Source organism: Oncorhynchus gorbuscha, unplaced genomic scaffold (genome assembly GCF_021184085.1).
Source record: "Oncorhynchus gorbuscha isolate QuinsamMale2020 ecotype Even-year unplaced genomic scaffold, OgorEven_v1.0 Un_scaffold_496, whole genome shotgun sequence".
Taxonomy (NCBI): Eukaryota; Metazoa; Chordata; class Actinopteri; order Salmoniformes; family Salmonidae; genus Oncorhynchus; species Oncorhynchus gorbuscha.
In genome coordinates, this window is record NW_025745323.1 from 230248 (window position 1) to 246744 (window position 16497).

At 44.4% G+C, this 16497-nt stretch overlaps 1 protein-coding gene across 1 annotated transcript; it reads left to right on the forward strand.

Moving 5' to 3' along the window:
• Window positions 1-5859: 5859 nt before the first annotated feature.
• On the forward strand, window positions 5860-15329 carry si:dkey-39a18.1 (uncharacterized protein LOC557637 homolog). The gene is made up of 6 exons (XM_046333658.1): window positions 5860-5970; window positions 6640-6704; window positions 6971-7106; window positions 7485-7702; window positions 10732-10854; window positions 15167-15329. The coding sequence occupies exons 1-6, from the start codon at window positions 5956-5958 to the stop codon at window positions 15327-15329; spliced, it is 720 nt and encodes a 239-aa protein (XP_046189614.1). The 5' UTR covers window positions 5860-5955.
• Window positions 15330-16497: the final 1168 nt, after the last annotated feature.

Consider the following 16497-nt stretch of genomic DNA (forward strand, 5'->3'; position numbering starts at 1 on the left):
CTCTCCACACAACATGAACTGAACTGGTATTCTATCTCTCCACACAACATGAACTGAACTGGTATTCTATCTCTCCACACAACATGAACTGAACTGGTATTCTATCTCTCCACACAACATGAACTGAACTGGTATTCTATCTCTCCAACATGAACTGAACTGGTATTCTATCTCTCCACACAACATGAACTGAACTGGTATTCTATCTCTCCACACAACATGAACTGAACTGGTATTCTATCTCTCCACACAACATGAACTGAACTGGTATTCTATCTCTCCAAACAACATGAACTGAACTGGTATTCTATCTCTCCACACAACATGAACTGAACTGGTATTCTATCTCTCCAACATGAACTGAACTGGTATTCTATCTCTCCACACAACATGAACTGAACTGGTATTCTATCTCTCCAACATGAACTGAACTGGTATTCTATCTCTCCAAACATGAACTGAACTGGTATTCTATCTCTCCACACAACATGAACTGAACTGGTATTCTATCTCTCCAACAACATGAACTGAACTGGTATTCTATCTCTCCACACAACATGAACTGAACTGGTATTCTATCTCTCCAACATGAACTGAACTGGTATTCTATCTCTCCAACAACATGAACTGAACTGGTATTCTATCTCTCCAACAACATGAACTGAACTGGTATTCTATCTCTCCAACATGACATGAACTGAACTGGTATTCTATCTCTCCAACAACATGAACTGAACTGGTATTCTATCTCTCCACACAACATGAACTGAACTGGTATTCTATCTCTCCACACAACTGAACTGGTATTCTATCTCTCCAACATGAACTGAACTGGTATTCTATCTCTCCACACAACATGAACTGAACTGGTATTCTATCTCTCCACACAACATGAACTGAACTGGTATTCTATCTCTCCACACAACATGAACTGAACTGGTATTCTATCTCTCCAACATGAACTGAACTGGTATTCTATCTCTCCAACAACATGAACTGAACTGGTATTCTATCTCTCCAACAACATGAACTGAACTGGTATTCTATCTCTCCACACAACATGAACTGAACTGGTATTCTATCTCTCCACACAACATGAACTGAACTGGTATTCTATCTCTCCACACAACATGAACTGAACTGGTATTCTATCTCTCCACACAACATGAACTGAACTGGTATTCTATCTCTCCAACATGAACTGAACTGGTATTCTATCTCTCCAACATGAACTGAACTGGTATTCTATCTCTCCAACATGAACTGAACTGGTATTCTATCTGAACTGAACTGGTATTCTATCTCTCCACACAACATGAACTGAACTGGTATTCTATCTCTCCACACAACATGAACTGAACTGGTATTCTATCTCTCCAACATGAACTGAACTGGTATTCTATCTCTCCACACAACATGAACTGAACTGGTATTCTATCTCTCCACACAACATGAACTGAACTGGTATTCTATCTCTCCACACAACATGAACTGAACTGGTATTCTATCTCTCCACACAACATGAACTGAACTGGTATTCTATCTCTCCAACATGAACTGAACTGGTATTCTATCTCTCCACACAACATGAACTGAACTGGTATTCTATCTCTCCACACAACATGAACTGAACTGGTATTCTATCTCTCCAACATGAACTGAACTGGTATTCTATCTCTCCAACATGAACTGAACTGGTATTCTATCTCTCCACACAACATGAACTGAACTGGTATTCTATCTCTCCAACATGAACTGAACTGGTATTCTATCTCTCCAACATGAACTGAACTGGTATTCTATCTCTCCAACATGAACTGAACTGGTATTCTATCTCTCCAACAACATGAACTGAACTGGTATTCTATCTCTCCACACAACATGAACTGAACTGGTATTCTATCTCTCCATGAACAACTGGTATTCTATGAACTGAACTGGTATTCTATCTCTCCAACATGAACTGAACTGGTATTCTATCTCTCCAACATGAACTGAACTGGTATTCTATCTCTCCTGGTATTCACAACATGAACTGAACTGGTATTCTATCTCTCCAACACAATCATGAACTGAACTGGTATTCTATCTCTCCACACAACATGAACTGAACTGGTATTCTATCTCTCCACACAACATGAACTGAACTGGTATTCTATCTCTCCACACAACATGAACTGAACTGGTATTCTATCTCTCCACATGAACTGAACTGGTATGAACTGAACTGGTATTCTATCTCTCCACACAACATGAACTGAACTGGTATTCTATCTCTCCAACATGAACTGAACTGGTATTCTATCTCTCCAACATGAACTGAACTGGTATTCTATCTCTCCACACAACATGAACTGAACTGGTATTCTATCTCTCCACACTGAACTGGTATGAACTGAACTGGTATTCTATCTCTCCACAACATGAACTGAACTGGTATTCTATCTCTCCACACAACATGAACTGAACTGGTATTCTATCTCTCCAACATGAACTGAACTGGTATTCTATCTCTCCACACAACATGAACTGAACTGGTATTCTATCTCTCCACACAACATGAACTGAACTGGTATTCTATCTCTCCACACAACATGAACTGAACTGGTATTCTATCTCTCCACACAACATGAACTGAACTGGTATTCTATCTCTCCACACAACATGAACTTATCTCTGAAACTGCAACTAAAACCAAACAATGACAGAGAAAGACTATCAGGTATTTAGGTCCCACTTCATTGGATAGTCCTTGTAAATGGTCTATATATGCTGGAACTAGCAGCAACAGCTCTATGCTCGGTGAGTGTGTGTGCTTTGTGTGGATTATGTGAGGGAGCTAATGATTGTAGTGTCTGGAATGTGTGATGCTGGTGTGGCCTGTTAAGAGAGCTCTACTCTGGGAGAACACTGTAGGTGGGGCTTAGTCCCTCTGGTGTGGCCTGATAGGAGAGCTCTCCTCTGGGAGAACACTGTAGGTGGGGCTTAGTCCCTCTGGTGTGGCCTGATAGGAGAGCTCTACTCTGGGAGAACACTGTAGGTGGGGCTTAGTCCCTCTGGTGTGGCCTGATAGGAGAGCTCTCCTCTGGGAGAACACTGTAGGTGGGGCTTAGTCCCTCTGGTGTGGCCTGATAGGAGAGCTCTCCTCTGGGAGAACACTGTAGGCGGGGCTTAGTCCCTCTGGTGTGGCCTAATAGGAGAGCTCTCCTCTGGGAGAACACTGTAGGCGGGGCTTAGTCCCTCTGGTGTGGCCTAATAGGAGAGCTCTCCTCTGGGAGAACACTGTAGGCGGGGCTTAGTCCCTCTGGTGTGGCCTGATAGGAGAGCTCTACTCTGGGAGAACACTGTAGGTGGGGCTTAGTCCCTCTGGTGTGGCCTGTTGGGGAACTCTCCTCTCCGGTCCTCTCTGTTACCTCCTTTCTAGTAGAAGAGGACCAGCCTGGACAATGTAGAAAGTATCCAGACTGGTCCTCTCTGTTATCTCCTCTGTGTTTTTGCTGATAGGAATGTTTACAGTCCACTGAGCCGCCTCTAAAGCCGTGTTTCTCAACCCTCCCTTCGGGGTCCCCCAGACGTTTCACATTGTTGTTGTAGCTCTCAACTAGCTCACCTGATTCACCTATTCAAGGGCTTGGTGATTAGTTGACAAGTTGAATCAGGTGGGGGTCCCCGATGCAGCTAGAGTTTTTAATATCTAATCACAAACAGGGCTCAACACACATCTCTCAAACACAGGGCTCAACTTACATATCTCTCAAACACAGGGCACAACTTACATATCTCTCAAACACAGGGCAACTTACATCCTCAAACACAGGGCTCAACTTACATATCTCTCAAACACAGGGCTCAACTTACATATCTCTCAAACACAGGGCTCAACTTACACATCTCTCAAACACAGGGCTCAACTTACATATCTCTCAAACACAGGGCTCAACTTACATATCTCTCAAACACAGGGCTCAACTTACATATCTCTCAAACACAGGGCTCAACTTACATATCTCTCAAACACAGGGCTCAACTTACATATCTCTCAAACACAGGGCTCAACTTACAGATCTCATCTCAAACACAGGGCTCAACTTACAGATCTCATCTCAAACACAGGGCTCAACTTACAGATCTCATCTCAAACACAGGGCTCAACACACATATCTCTCAAACACAGGGCTCAACACACAGATCTCTCAAACCCAGATGTCATAAACACAGGGCTCAACTCACAGATCTCTCAAACCCAGATGTCATAAACACAGGGCTCAGGTCACAGATCTCTCAAACACAGGGCTCAACTCACAGATCTCTCAAACCCAGATGTCATAAACACAGGGCTCAACTCACAAATCTCTCAAACCCAGATGTCATAAACACAGGGCTCAACTCAGGTTGGCTGTGGTTACCAGTCAGAGGAAACAAGTTCATAGTCTAAGGTAATGTTCTGTTCTGTTAATCAGTGATAATTGTATACCTGGAGGGAAAAAACACATACTTTAAGGGCAAAATCATTTCAAACCTCAAGGTAAAATCCTATAAATCTAGATGACGGTAGCCTAAATCTATTCTGATGCAATCAACTGTCCCTGGTCCTTCAGACTGAGTAGTCCCTGGTCCTTCAGACTGAGTAGTCCCTGGTCCTTCAGACTGAGTAGTCCCTGGTCCTTCAGACTGAGTAGTCCCTGGTCCTTCAGACTGGGTAGTCCCTGGTCCTTCAGACTGAGTAGTCCCTGGTCCTTTAGACTGAGTAGTCCCTGGTGTTTCAGACTGAGTAGTCCCTGTTCCTTCAGACTGAGTAGTCCCTGTTCCTTCAGACTGGGTAGTCCCTGGTCCTTCAGACTGAGTAGTCCCTGGTCCTTCAGACTGAGTAGTCCCTGGTCCTTCAGACTGAGTAGACTCTGGTCCTTTAGACTGAGTAGTCTCTGGTCCTTTAGACTGAGTAGTCCCTGGTCCTTTAGACTGAGTAGTCCCTGGTCCTTCAGACTGAGTAGTCCCTGGTCCTTCAGACTGAGTAGTCCCTGGTCCTTCAGACTGAGTAGTCCCTGGTCCTTTGTGTGGGTAGTCCCTGGTATTGAAGGAGTAGTCCCTGCCCTTCAGACTGAGTAGTCCCTGGTCCTTCAGACGGAGTAGTCCCTAGACAGCTACACTCTTAGAAAGAAAAAAACAGCCCATTCCCTAAGATATGGCTAGCTATGATGTCATAGACAGCTACACTCTTAGGAAGAAATAAAACAGGTTCTAAGAAGCATATGATGTCATAGACAGCTACACTCTTAGGAAGAAATAAAACAGGTTCTAAGAAGCATATGATGTCATAGACAGCTACACTCTTAGGAAGAAATAAAACAGGTTCTAAGAAGCTTATGATGTCATAGACAGCTACACTCTTAGGAAGAAATAAAACAGGTTCTAAGAAGCGTATGATGTCATAGACAGCTACACTCTTAGGAAGAAATAAAACAGGTTCTAAGAAGCGTATGATGTCATAGACAGCTACACTCTTAGGAAGAAATAAAACAGGTTCTAAGAAGCGTATGATGTCATAGACAGCTACACTCTTAGGAAGAAATAAAACAGGTTCTAAGAAGCGTTATGATGTCATAGACAGCTACACTCTTAGGAAGAAATAAAACAGGTTCTAAGAAGCGTATGATGTCATCGACAGCTACACTCTTAGGAAGAAATAAAACAGGTTCTAAGAAGCTTATGATGTCATAGACAGCTACACTCTTAGAAAGAAAAGAAGGTTCCGGAAGTTTTATTTGTCCGTCCCCATAGAAGAACCCATCAGCAGCAGTGGGCTGGCTTAACTGGGACTTTAGAGCTGACCTATCCCCTCCGTGTTAGTTCCCGGTGTCCCTCTGCAAGAGGTAAGAGGGGGCAGAGGCAGAGGCAGGCACTCAGGAGCCTCCTCAACACTCTACCTCCCACTAGCCACCCTGCTCAACGGCTGACATGACCAGCACTCAGGTACGACTCACTACTGAACTTTACACAATAACGTAACTCTGTGTCTTTTAAGGTAAGATGTACGCTACAGCTTTATTCTGCAGAAACACAAAACACGTTTGAGTTTGTTCTTCAACTCAAGAAAGGTCTGGCGTGTGATAAAGCGATCTGATTTTGTCCGAATACTCATCATTACCATGAGGTTGTAGGCAGCATTCCCGAGTTCATGTGAGGGTTAAGGACCACTAGAAATGACTTGACTTGAGTGTTTTAGAGTTTTTGTGTTTTGGCAGAGAGACAGGAGTGGACCCGATACAACCGGTTATTTCATGGCAAATTTGAAACTTAATCAACAATTTTACCTTAAAAACACTAAGCGGGTTAATTTTAAAAGACTTCTCTTGAATCAGTTTGTCAGATTACCATCCAAGCAATCATTAAACATGGTTTTCCTCCGCCCAGGGCTGGAATTAAAGCAGCAAAATGCTATTTATATGCAAATATAAATAAATAAACGGCTTCCCGCACTAATAGAATCTTACCGGTGCTGCTGGCTGAAAGAATGAATAATTACCACAACAACAAATGCTCATTCTAATGAATAGGAATGTTTAGATTAATTCTCAGTTTGGAAACGTCATTTAAAGGTTTTTAAAAGCTATTTTCTGTCTCCCGGCTCTTCTACAGTAGATACGAGGACAACAGCAGCATCCGGAGCTGACAAAGAAACACTTCATTGAAGGAACAAGAGGCTGGTGAGTGGGTTTATAATATATTCATGCAAAAAAAAAAGTTCAATTGTTCAATATCAGGATTGTATAAACGTTGTGGATAAACAACGTTTCTTTATCTCTAGGGAAGTTGAACACATACTACACAATATCAGGATTGGATATTCATCGTTGTTTATTGACATTGTTTTATCGCTATAAAAGTTGTACAACGTATATAGGTACCAGAGATCTATATCACCCTGTTTCCTCGTCCATTCTGAGGAAACATCCATGTGTCTTGTGGACAGGCCCTCTGATCAGCAGCACTTCCTTAATAAGATGCACCTCCCCAGGATCATGAAGAGAACCCAGTCACCCCACAGAGAGACCGTTTCCCCTGTCCTCTCATACTACTCAGAGCCAGCCTACCTGCAGCACCGTAAGGTAGAGTACAGGAACAGTAGCTACTAAGTCATCTTCATACAGATGCTATCCTGTCTTCTAACACTCTGGAATAGGATTTAGGGAAAGCACAGGCTTCTTGGGTCTATGACCCTCTACGCCCTTCCTGTAGATCTGGAAAGGTCAGATAAGGGTTTCAGACAGAGCATCATATGAACACCCCCCCCTGTCTACGACCCTCTACACCCTTCCTGTAGATCTGGAAAGATCAGATGAGGGTTTCAGACAGAGCATCATATGAACACCCCCCCCTGTCTTCGACCCTCTACGCCCTTCCTGTAGATCTGGAAAGATCAGATAGGGGTTTCAGACAGAGCATCATATGAACACAACCCCCCTCTGTGTTTTCATTTGGTTCAGGATGTGACTAGAGATCTGGCCCCGCTGCCTGGTGCAACGAGAAGAGGAGCCCTGGATGAGGAAGACCAGGAAGAGACGCTGAGCCTACGGAGCATGCCCAGTATGAGAAGCACCCTGAGTCACGCCTCAAAGGTGAAAAGGTCACGGGGCTTCCCGAAGAGACACACCGTCCCCGAGCTCAGACTGCCCCCTGTTACTAAGATTCATCCTGACCCCAGGTACTTCCTCACTTCTTTCATTGACATGCAACACTTCCTGTCCCTGAGGGAAAATGCTTTGGATGGAACTGGAGTCAATATAACCCCATGTCTATATGAGTCAATATGACCCCATGTCTATATGAGTCAATACAACCCCATGCCTATATGAGTCAATATAACCTAATGTCTATATGAGTCAATATGACCCCATGTCTATATGAGTCAATACAACCCCATGTATATATGAGTCAATACAACCCCGTGTCTGTATGAGTCAATATGACCCCATGTCTATATGAGTCAATATAGCCCCATGTCTATATGAGTCAATATAACCCCATGTCTATATGAGTCAATATAACCCCATGTCTATGTCAATATAACCCCATGTCTGTATGAGTCAATATAACCCCATGTCTATATGAGTCAATATAACCCCATGTCTATATGAGTCAATATAACCCCATGTCTATATGAGTCAATATAACCCCATGTCTATATGAGTCACTATAACCCCATGTCTATATGAGTCAATATAACCCCATGTCTGTATGAGTCAATATAACCCCATGTCTATATGAGTCAATATAACCCCATGTCTATATGAGTCAATATAACCCCATGTCTATATGAGTCAATATAACCCCATGTCTATATGAGTCAATATAACCCCATGTCTGTATGAGTCAATATAACCCCATGTCTGTATGAGTCAATATAACCCCATGTCTATATGAGTCAATATAACCCCATGTCTATATGAGTCAATATAACCCCATGTCTATATGAGTCAATAGACTCCAATGTCTGTATGAGTCAATATAACCCCATGTCTATATGAGTCAATATAACAATATAAACCCATGCCTATGAGTCAATATAACCCCATGAGTCAATATGACCCCATGTCTGTATGAGTCAATATAACCCCATGTCTATATGAGTCAATATAACCCCATGTCTCTGAGTCAATATGACCCCATGTCTGTAGTCAATATAACCCCATGTCTATATGAGTCAATATAAACCCATGCCTATATGAGTCAATATGACCCCATGCCTATATGAGTCAATATGACCCCATGCCTATATGAGTCAATATAACCCCATTTCTATATGAGTCAATATGACCCCATGCCTATATGAGTAAAAAAACATGTCTATATGAGTCAATATAACCCCATGTCTATATGAGTCAATATAACCCCATGTCTATATGAGTCAATATAACCCCATGTCTATATGAGTCAATATAACCCCATGTCTATATGAGTCAATAGACTCCAATGTCTGTATGAGTCAATATAACCCCATGTCTACATGAGTCAATATAACCCCATGTCTATATGAGTCAATAGACTCCAATGTCTGTATGAGTCAATATAACCCCATGTCTACATGAGTCAATATAACCCCATGTCTGTATGAGTCAATATAACCCCATGTCTATATGAGTCAATATGACCCCATGTCTATATGAGTCAATATGACCCCATGTCTATTTGAGTCAATATGACCCCATGTATATATGAGTCAATATAACAATATAACCCCATGTCTATATGAGTCAATATAACCCCATGTCTATATGAGTCAATATAACCCCATGCCTTTATGAGTCAATATAACCCCATGCCTGTATGAGTCAATATAACCCCATGTCTCTATGAGTCAATATAACCCCATGTCTATATGAGTCAATATAACCCCATGTCTATATGAGTCAATATAACCCCATGTCTGTATGAGTCAATATAACCCCATGTCTATATGAGTCAATATAACCCCATGTCTATATGAGTCAATATAACCCATTGTCTATATGAGTCAATATAACCCCATGTCTATATGAGTCAATATAACCCCATGTCTGTATGAGTCAATATAACCCCATGTCTATATGAGTCAATATAACCCCATGTCTATGAGTCAATAGACTCCAATGTCTATATGAGTCAATATGACCCATTGTCTGTATGAGTCAATGTGACCCCATGTATATATGAGTCAATGTGACCCAATGTCTATATGAGTCAATATAACCCCATGTCTATATGAGTCAATATGACCCCATGTCTATGAGTCAATAGTCCCCATGTATATATGAGTCAATATAACAATATAACCCCATGTCTATATGAGTCAATATGACCCCATGCCTATATGAGGCAATATGACCCCATGCCTATATGAGGCAATATAACCCCATGTCTATATGAGTCAATATAACCCCACGTCTATATGAGTCAATATGACCCATTGTCTATATGAGTCAATATGACCCATTGTCTGTATGAGTCAATATAACCTAATGTCTATATGAGGCAATAGGACCCATTGTCTATATGAGTCAATATAACCCATTGTCTATATGAGTCAATATAACCCATTGTCTATATGAGTCAATATAACCCCATGTCTATATGAGTCAATATAACCCCATGTCTATATGAGTCAATGTAACCCCATGTGTATAAACAGAGTACACCAGACATTAGGAACCTAATAGTGAGTTGCACCCCCCCCTTTCGCACTCAGAACAGCATCAGTTTGTCGGGCATATGGACTCTACAAGGTGTTGAAAGCGTTCCACAGGGATGCTGACCCATGTTGACTCCAGTGCTTCCCACAGTTGTGTCAAATTGTCTTGATGTCCTTCGGGTGGTGGGCCATTCTCGATACACACAGGAAACTACTAAGAGTGAAAAACACAGCAGCATTGCAGTTCTTGACAAAAACCGTGCGCCTGGCACCTACTACCATACCCTGTTCAAAGGCTTTTAAATATTTTATCTTGCCCATTCACCCTCTGAATGGCTCACATACACAATCCATGTCTCAATTGTCTCAAGGCTTAAAACTCCTTATTTAACCCCGTCTCCTCTCCTCCATCTACACTGATTGAAGTGGATTTAACAGGTGACATCAATAAGGGATCATAGCTTCTTTCACCTGGATTCACCTGGTCAGTCTGCAGTGTGTCATGGAAAGAGCAGGTGTTCCTAATATTTTATCACTCAGTACATGTTTCTTTATGTTTGTCATAGAGCCAGTCTGGAATTGAGGGGTACTGGCTACCTGAGATGTTCCAGACTTCCACCCATCATCAAATCTACCACAACCCACGAGCATCTGCACCTGGAAAGACCCCCAGGTCCAGCTGGGTACAGGTTAGATACCTTTCTCAATGTAGGTTCTAACTAATTACTCACGGCCCAAAGTGAGGAAGAGGAGCTACTCACACAGTAACTCTACAGGGGCGTCAGGACACACCCCTGGGGGACCCCGCCACAGTCCTGCTAATAATGGAGTCTCACGCTTCTCCCCACCCAGGTATAGTCTATATACAGCAATCATCCCTCCCCAGGTATAGTCTATATACAGCAATCATCCCTCCCCAGGTATAGTCTATATACAGCAATCATCCCTCCCCAGGTGTAGTCTACATACAGCAATCATCCCTCCCCAGGTATAGTCCCAGCAATCATCCCTCCCCAGGTGTAGTCTACATACAGCAATCATCCCTCCCCAGGTGTAGTCTACATACAGCAATCATCCCTCCCCAGGTATAGTCTACATACAGCAATCATCCCTCCCCAGGTATAGTCTACATACAGCAATCATCCCTTCCCAGGTATAGTCTACATACAGCAATCACCCCCCCCCCCAGGTATAGTCTACATACAGCAATCATCCCTCCCCAGGTATTGTCTACATACAGCAATCATCCCTCCCCAGGTGTAGTCCACATACAGCAATCATCCCTCCCCAGGTATAGTCTACATACAGCAATCATCCCTCCCCAGGTGTAGTCTACATACAGCAATCATCCCTCCCCAGGTGTAGTCTACATACAGCAATCATCCCTCCCCAGGTATAGTCTACATACAGCAATCATCCCTCCCCAGGTATAGTCTACATACAGCAATCATCCCTCCCCAGGTATTGTCTACATACAGCAATCATCCCTCCCCAGGTATTGTCTACATACAGCAATCATCCCTCCCCAGGTGTAGTCCACATACAGCAATCATCCCTCCCCAGGTATAGTCTACATACAGCAATCATCCCTCCCCAGGTATTGTCTACATACAGCAATCATCCCTCCCCAGGTGTAGTCCACATACAGCAATCATCCCTCCCCAGGTATTGTCTACATACAGCAATCATCCCTCCCCAGGTATAGTCTACATACAGCAATCATAGTCTATATTCATACAACAATCATCCCTTCCCAGGTGTAGTCTACATACAGCAATCATCCCTCCCCAGGTATAGTCTACATACAGCAATCATCCCTCCCCAGGTGTAGTCTACATACAGCAATCATCCCTCCCCAGGTGTAGTCTACATACAACAATCACCCCCCCAGGTGTAGTCTACGTACTGCAATCCTCCCTCCCCAGGTATAGTCTACATACAGTAATCATCCCTCCCCAGGTGTAGTCTACGTACAGTAATCACCCCCCCAGCTGTAGTCTACATACAGTAATCATCCCTCCCCAGGTATAGTCTACATACAGCAATCATCCCTCCCCAGGTATTGTCTACATACAGCAATCATCCCTCCCCAGGTGTAGTCTACATACAGCAATCATCCCTCCCCAGGTATAGTCTACATACAGCAATCATCCCTCCCCAGGTATAGTCTACATACAGCAATCATCCCTCCCCAGGTATTGTCTACATACAGCAATCATCCCTCCCCAGGTATTGTCTACATACAGCAATCATCCCTCCCCAGGTGTAGTCCACATACAGCAATCATCCCTCCCCAGGTATAGTCTACATACAGCAATCATCCCTCCCCAGGTATTGTCTACATACAGCAATCATCCCTCCCCAGGTGTAGTCCACATACAGCAATCATCCCTCCCCAGGTATTGTCTACATACAGCAATCATCCCTCCCCAGGTATAGTCTACATACAGCAATCATAGTCTATATTCATACAACAATCATCCCTTCCCAGGTGTAGTCTACATACAGCAATCATCCCTCCCCAGGTATAGTCTACATACAGCAATCATCCCTCCCCAGGTGTAGTCTACATACAGCAATCATCCCTCCCCAGGTGTAGTCCATACAACAATCACCCCCCAGGTGTAGTCTACGTACTGCAATCCTCCCTCCCCCAGGTATAGTCTACATACAGTAATCATCCCTCCCCAGGTGTAGTCTACGTACAGTAATCACCCCCCCCAGCTGTAGTCTACATACAGTAATCATCCCTCCCCAGGTATAGTCTACATACAGCAATCATCCCTCCCCAGGTATTGTCTACATACAGCAATCATCCCTCCCCAGGTGTAGTCCACATACAGCAATCATCCCTCCCCAGGTATTGTCTACATAGAGCAATCATCCCTCCCCAGGTATTGTCTACATACAGCAATCATCCCTCCCCAGGTATAGTCTACATACAGCAATCATAGTCTATATTCATACAACAATCATCCCTCCCCAGGTATAGTCTACATACAGCAATCATCCCTCCCCAGGTGTAGTCTACATACAGCAATCATCCCTCCCCAGGTATAGTCTACATACAGCAATCATCCCTCTCCAGGTGTAGTCTACATACAGCAATCATCCCTCCCCAGGTGTAGTCTACATACAACAATCATCCCCCCCCCAGGTGTAGTCTACGTACAGCAATCCTCCCTCCCCAGGAATAGTCTACATACAGTAATCATCCCTCCCCAGGTGTAGTCTACGTACAGTAATCACCCCCCCAGGTGTAGTCTACATACAGTAATCATCCCTCCCCAGGTACAATCTATGTACAGTAATCACCCCCCAGGTGTAGTCTACGTACAGTAATCATCCCTCCCCAGGTACAATCTATGTACAGTAATCACCCCTCCCCAGGTATAGTCTACATACAGTAATCATACACCTAGGTATAGTCTACGTACAGTAATCTGTTTTCACAGCTTTAGCTCCTCTAAATATGAATGTCTTGTTCGTTAAATTCATGGCAACAAATGAAAAGAGAGGTGAAGAGGAGAAAGAAGTGCCTCGTCAATATCTCCGGCAGCAGACAAACGCGGTCTCATTTTCTGCTTATTAATGATTTAAAGGCTGGTCAGTCTGCTGCCTGGGGCAGGAGGAAACGGGGGGGGCAGGAGGAGAACGGGGGCGAAGCAGGAGGAGAACGGGGGAAGCAGGAGGAGAGGAACTCTGAGACATTCATTTAACTATCTGGTTCGAGAAAGAGGGAGAGAGCAGTTGGAGAGAGAGGTTAAGAGCCTGAGCTGAACTGGAGAGTTGTGAGGGCCATGCAGATTACACACACACACACACACACACACACACACACACACACACACACACACACACACACACACACACACACACACACACACACACACACACACACACACACACACACACACACACACACACACACACACACACACACACACACACACACACACACCACAGTCTCCTCTAGCATGGAACGCAGTTGGACTAATAAAATGGGCGTAAAGTGGCTCAATATGAAATAAAAAGGAAGAAGTACTTCTGGAATGCAAACAGCCAATAGGAGGGCTAGCTTTCCGTCAATCAGCCAATAGGAGGGCTAGCTTTCTGTCAAACAGCCAATAGGAGGGCTAGCTTTCTGTTAATCAGCCAACACGGAGGCTAGCTTTCTGTCCTACAGCCAATACGGAGGGCTAGCTTTCTGTCAAACAGCCAATACGGAGGGCTAGCTTTCTGTCGAACAGCCAATACGGAGGGCTAGCTTTCTGTCGAACAGCCAATACGGAGGGCTAGCTTTCTGTCGAACAGCCAATACGGAGGGCTAGCTTTCTGTCAAACAGCCAATACGGAGGGCTAGCTTTCTGTCCTACAGCCAATACGGAGGGCTAGCTTTCTGTCGAACAGCCAATACGGAGGGCTAGCTTTCTCGTGAAAGTATTAAATAAAGAATCTAATTTCAGGCTATCTACACCACCTCGGATTTACCAGAGTAAATTTCATTATGTCTCCATTTTTGCCCCAAATAATCTAGAAGTGATATTGGAGTTTCGGTGTTCCTTTTTGGATAAAGTTAAAATGCCAAAGCATCATTAGTGGAACGAACAAACTGCTAGTGATTGAAGTATTTTATTGGTCTTGTATTGAATTGAGATTATCCATCCCTGAAACGATAATGAGAAGATTCAGAACCATTCCTAAAACAGAGGATGGATCTCTCCAGGGATATAAAACACGAGCTTGTTTAGGAGAATACACCGTGCTGCTGTGTTCACTCTGCAAACTGACTCTGACAATAAATGTCAATGTACAACATATTATACTCTAAATGCCAGCCGTTTTCCACACAGAGAGAGAAAACATGAAATCCCCTTCAAAACATGTTAGAAATCAGAGCACCTACATGTCCCTGTTGTCTCTGTGTCTCTCTGCTTTGCATGATGGTAAGACTGAATTCTCAGTCTCTAGTCACATTTTGTCTATCACCTGTTGTTGTAGGCCTGAGAAGAAGGGAGATGTTCCCCCTGGATTTCCAGAGAAGAAGAGTGTTGGTCTGAAGAAGCAGGGAGACGTTCCCTCTGGACTACCAGAGAAGAAGACTGTTGGTCTGAAGAAGCAGGGAGACATTCCCCTGGACTACCAGAGAAGACTGTTGGTCTGAAGAAGCGAAGAGTTTTAATAATGAGGACCTCCTCAAAGTACCTGTTGTGACCATGTCCAAGATCATTTCTGATCCACCTCCAACTAAGACCCAACGCATCACGTTCCACAGCCCCGCGCCGCAGGCCGTGTACCCGATAACCCCTGACAACGAAACGCAAACCAGGAAGCCAGAGGAAGATAGAAAACCCCCGTATCCCAGAGTCCTCTCTTCTACAGCCACCTGCGCTATATCTAACACCATCGGTCCTGAGAAAGTATACAGATTCCAGCCACACCTTCTGAGAGATAACCCCCCTCCATACTCCTCTGAGTGGACCGATCCAAAGGCTTTAACCCAAGGAAGGACTGAGTGGACTGAACCAAGGGCTCCAACCCAGGGGAGGGGAGAGATGCTGTTGATCAGACTGAGCATCACATGGTCCAAGGCTGAGAACAGCAGCAACCTGAGACAGCCACAGTCCCAGTCTCAGCTCCAGCGTTGCCCCATCCGTCCCCTGAAACCAGCCCTGAGAAGACTACCCATCTCCAACACAAGGAGGCTGAGGGACTGGGGGAGACTGGGGACGACGTTGGGGTGTCTGTGGGAGGAGGAGGAGGAGGGGTGTGTCCCAGTCCAGCCTGGGTTACTGGAACCCTTTACAGGGTTCAAAGAGCACCTCTGTCGCCAGCTTCTCCACCCCCCAACCCCCCCACCCACCCTGGCTCAGCTCCTAGAGAAGGCCTCAGAGGGAGACCATATAGACACACAGGCAGACAGACCGGCAGACAGAACAGTAGACAGACAGTATAGACAGACAGGTAGACAGACAGGTAGACAGACCGGCAGACAGACCGGCAGACAGACCGGCAGACAGACCGGTAGACAGACAGTATCGACAGACCGGTAGACAGACAGGTAGACAGACCTGCAGACAGACATGTAGATAGACAGGTAGACAGACAGTATCGACAGACCGGTAGACAGACCGGTAGACAGACCGGTAGACAGACAGTATCGACAGACCAGTAGACAGACCGGTAGACAGACCGGTAGACAGACCGGTAGACAGACCGGTAGACAGACCGGTAGACAGACAGTATCGACAGACCGGTAGACAGACCGGTAGACAGACCGGTAGACAGACCGGTAGACAGACAGGTAGACAGACCGGTAGACAGACAGGTAG

What these genes read in the sequence shown, in the direction of transcription:
- si:dkey-39a18.1 (XM_046333658.1), top strand. An exon ending in ATTGAAGGAACAAGAGGCTG is followed by an intron (nt 6,705 to 6,970) that starts GTGAGTGGGTTT and finishes TCTTGTGGACAG; the next exon opens with GCCCTCTGATCAGCAGCACT. An exon ending in AAGATTCATCCTGACCCCAG is followed by an intron (nt 7,703 to 10,731) that starts GTACTTCCTCAC and finishes TGTTTGTCATAG; the next exon opens with AGCCAGTCTGGAATTGAGGG.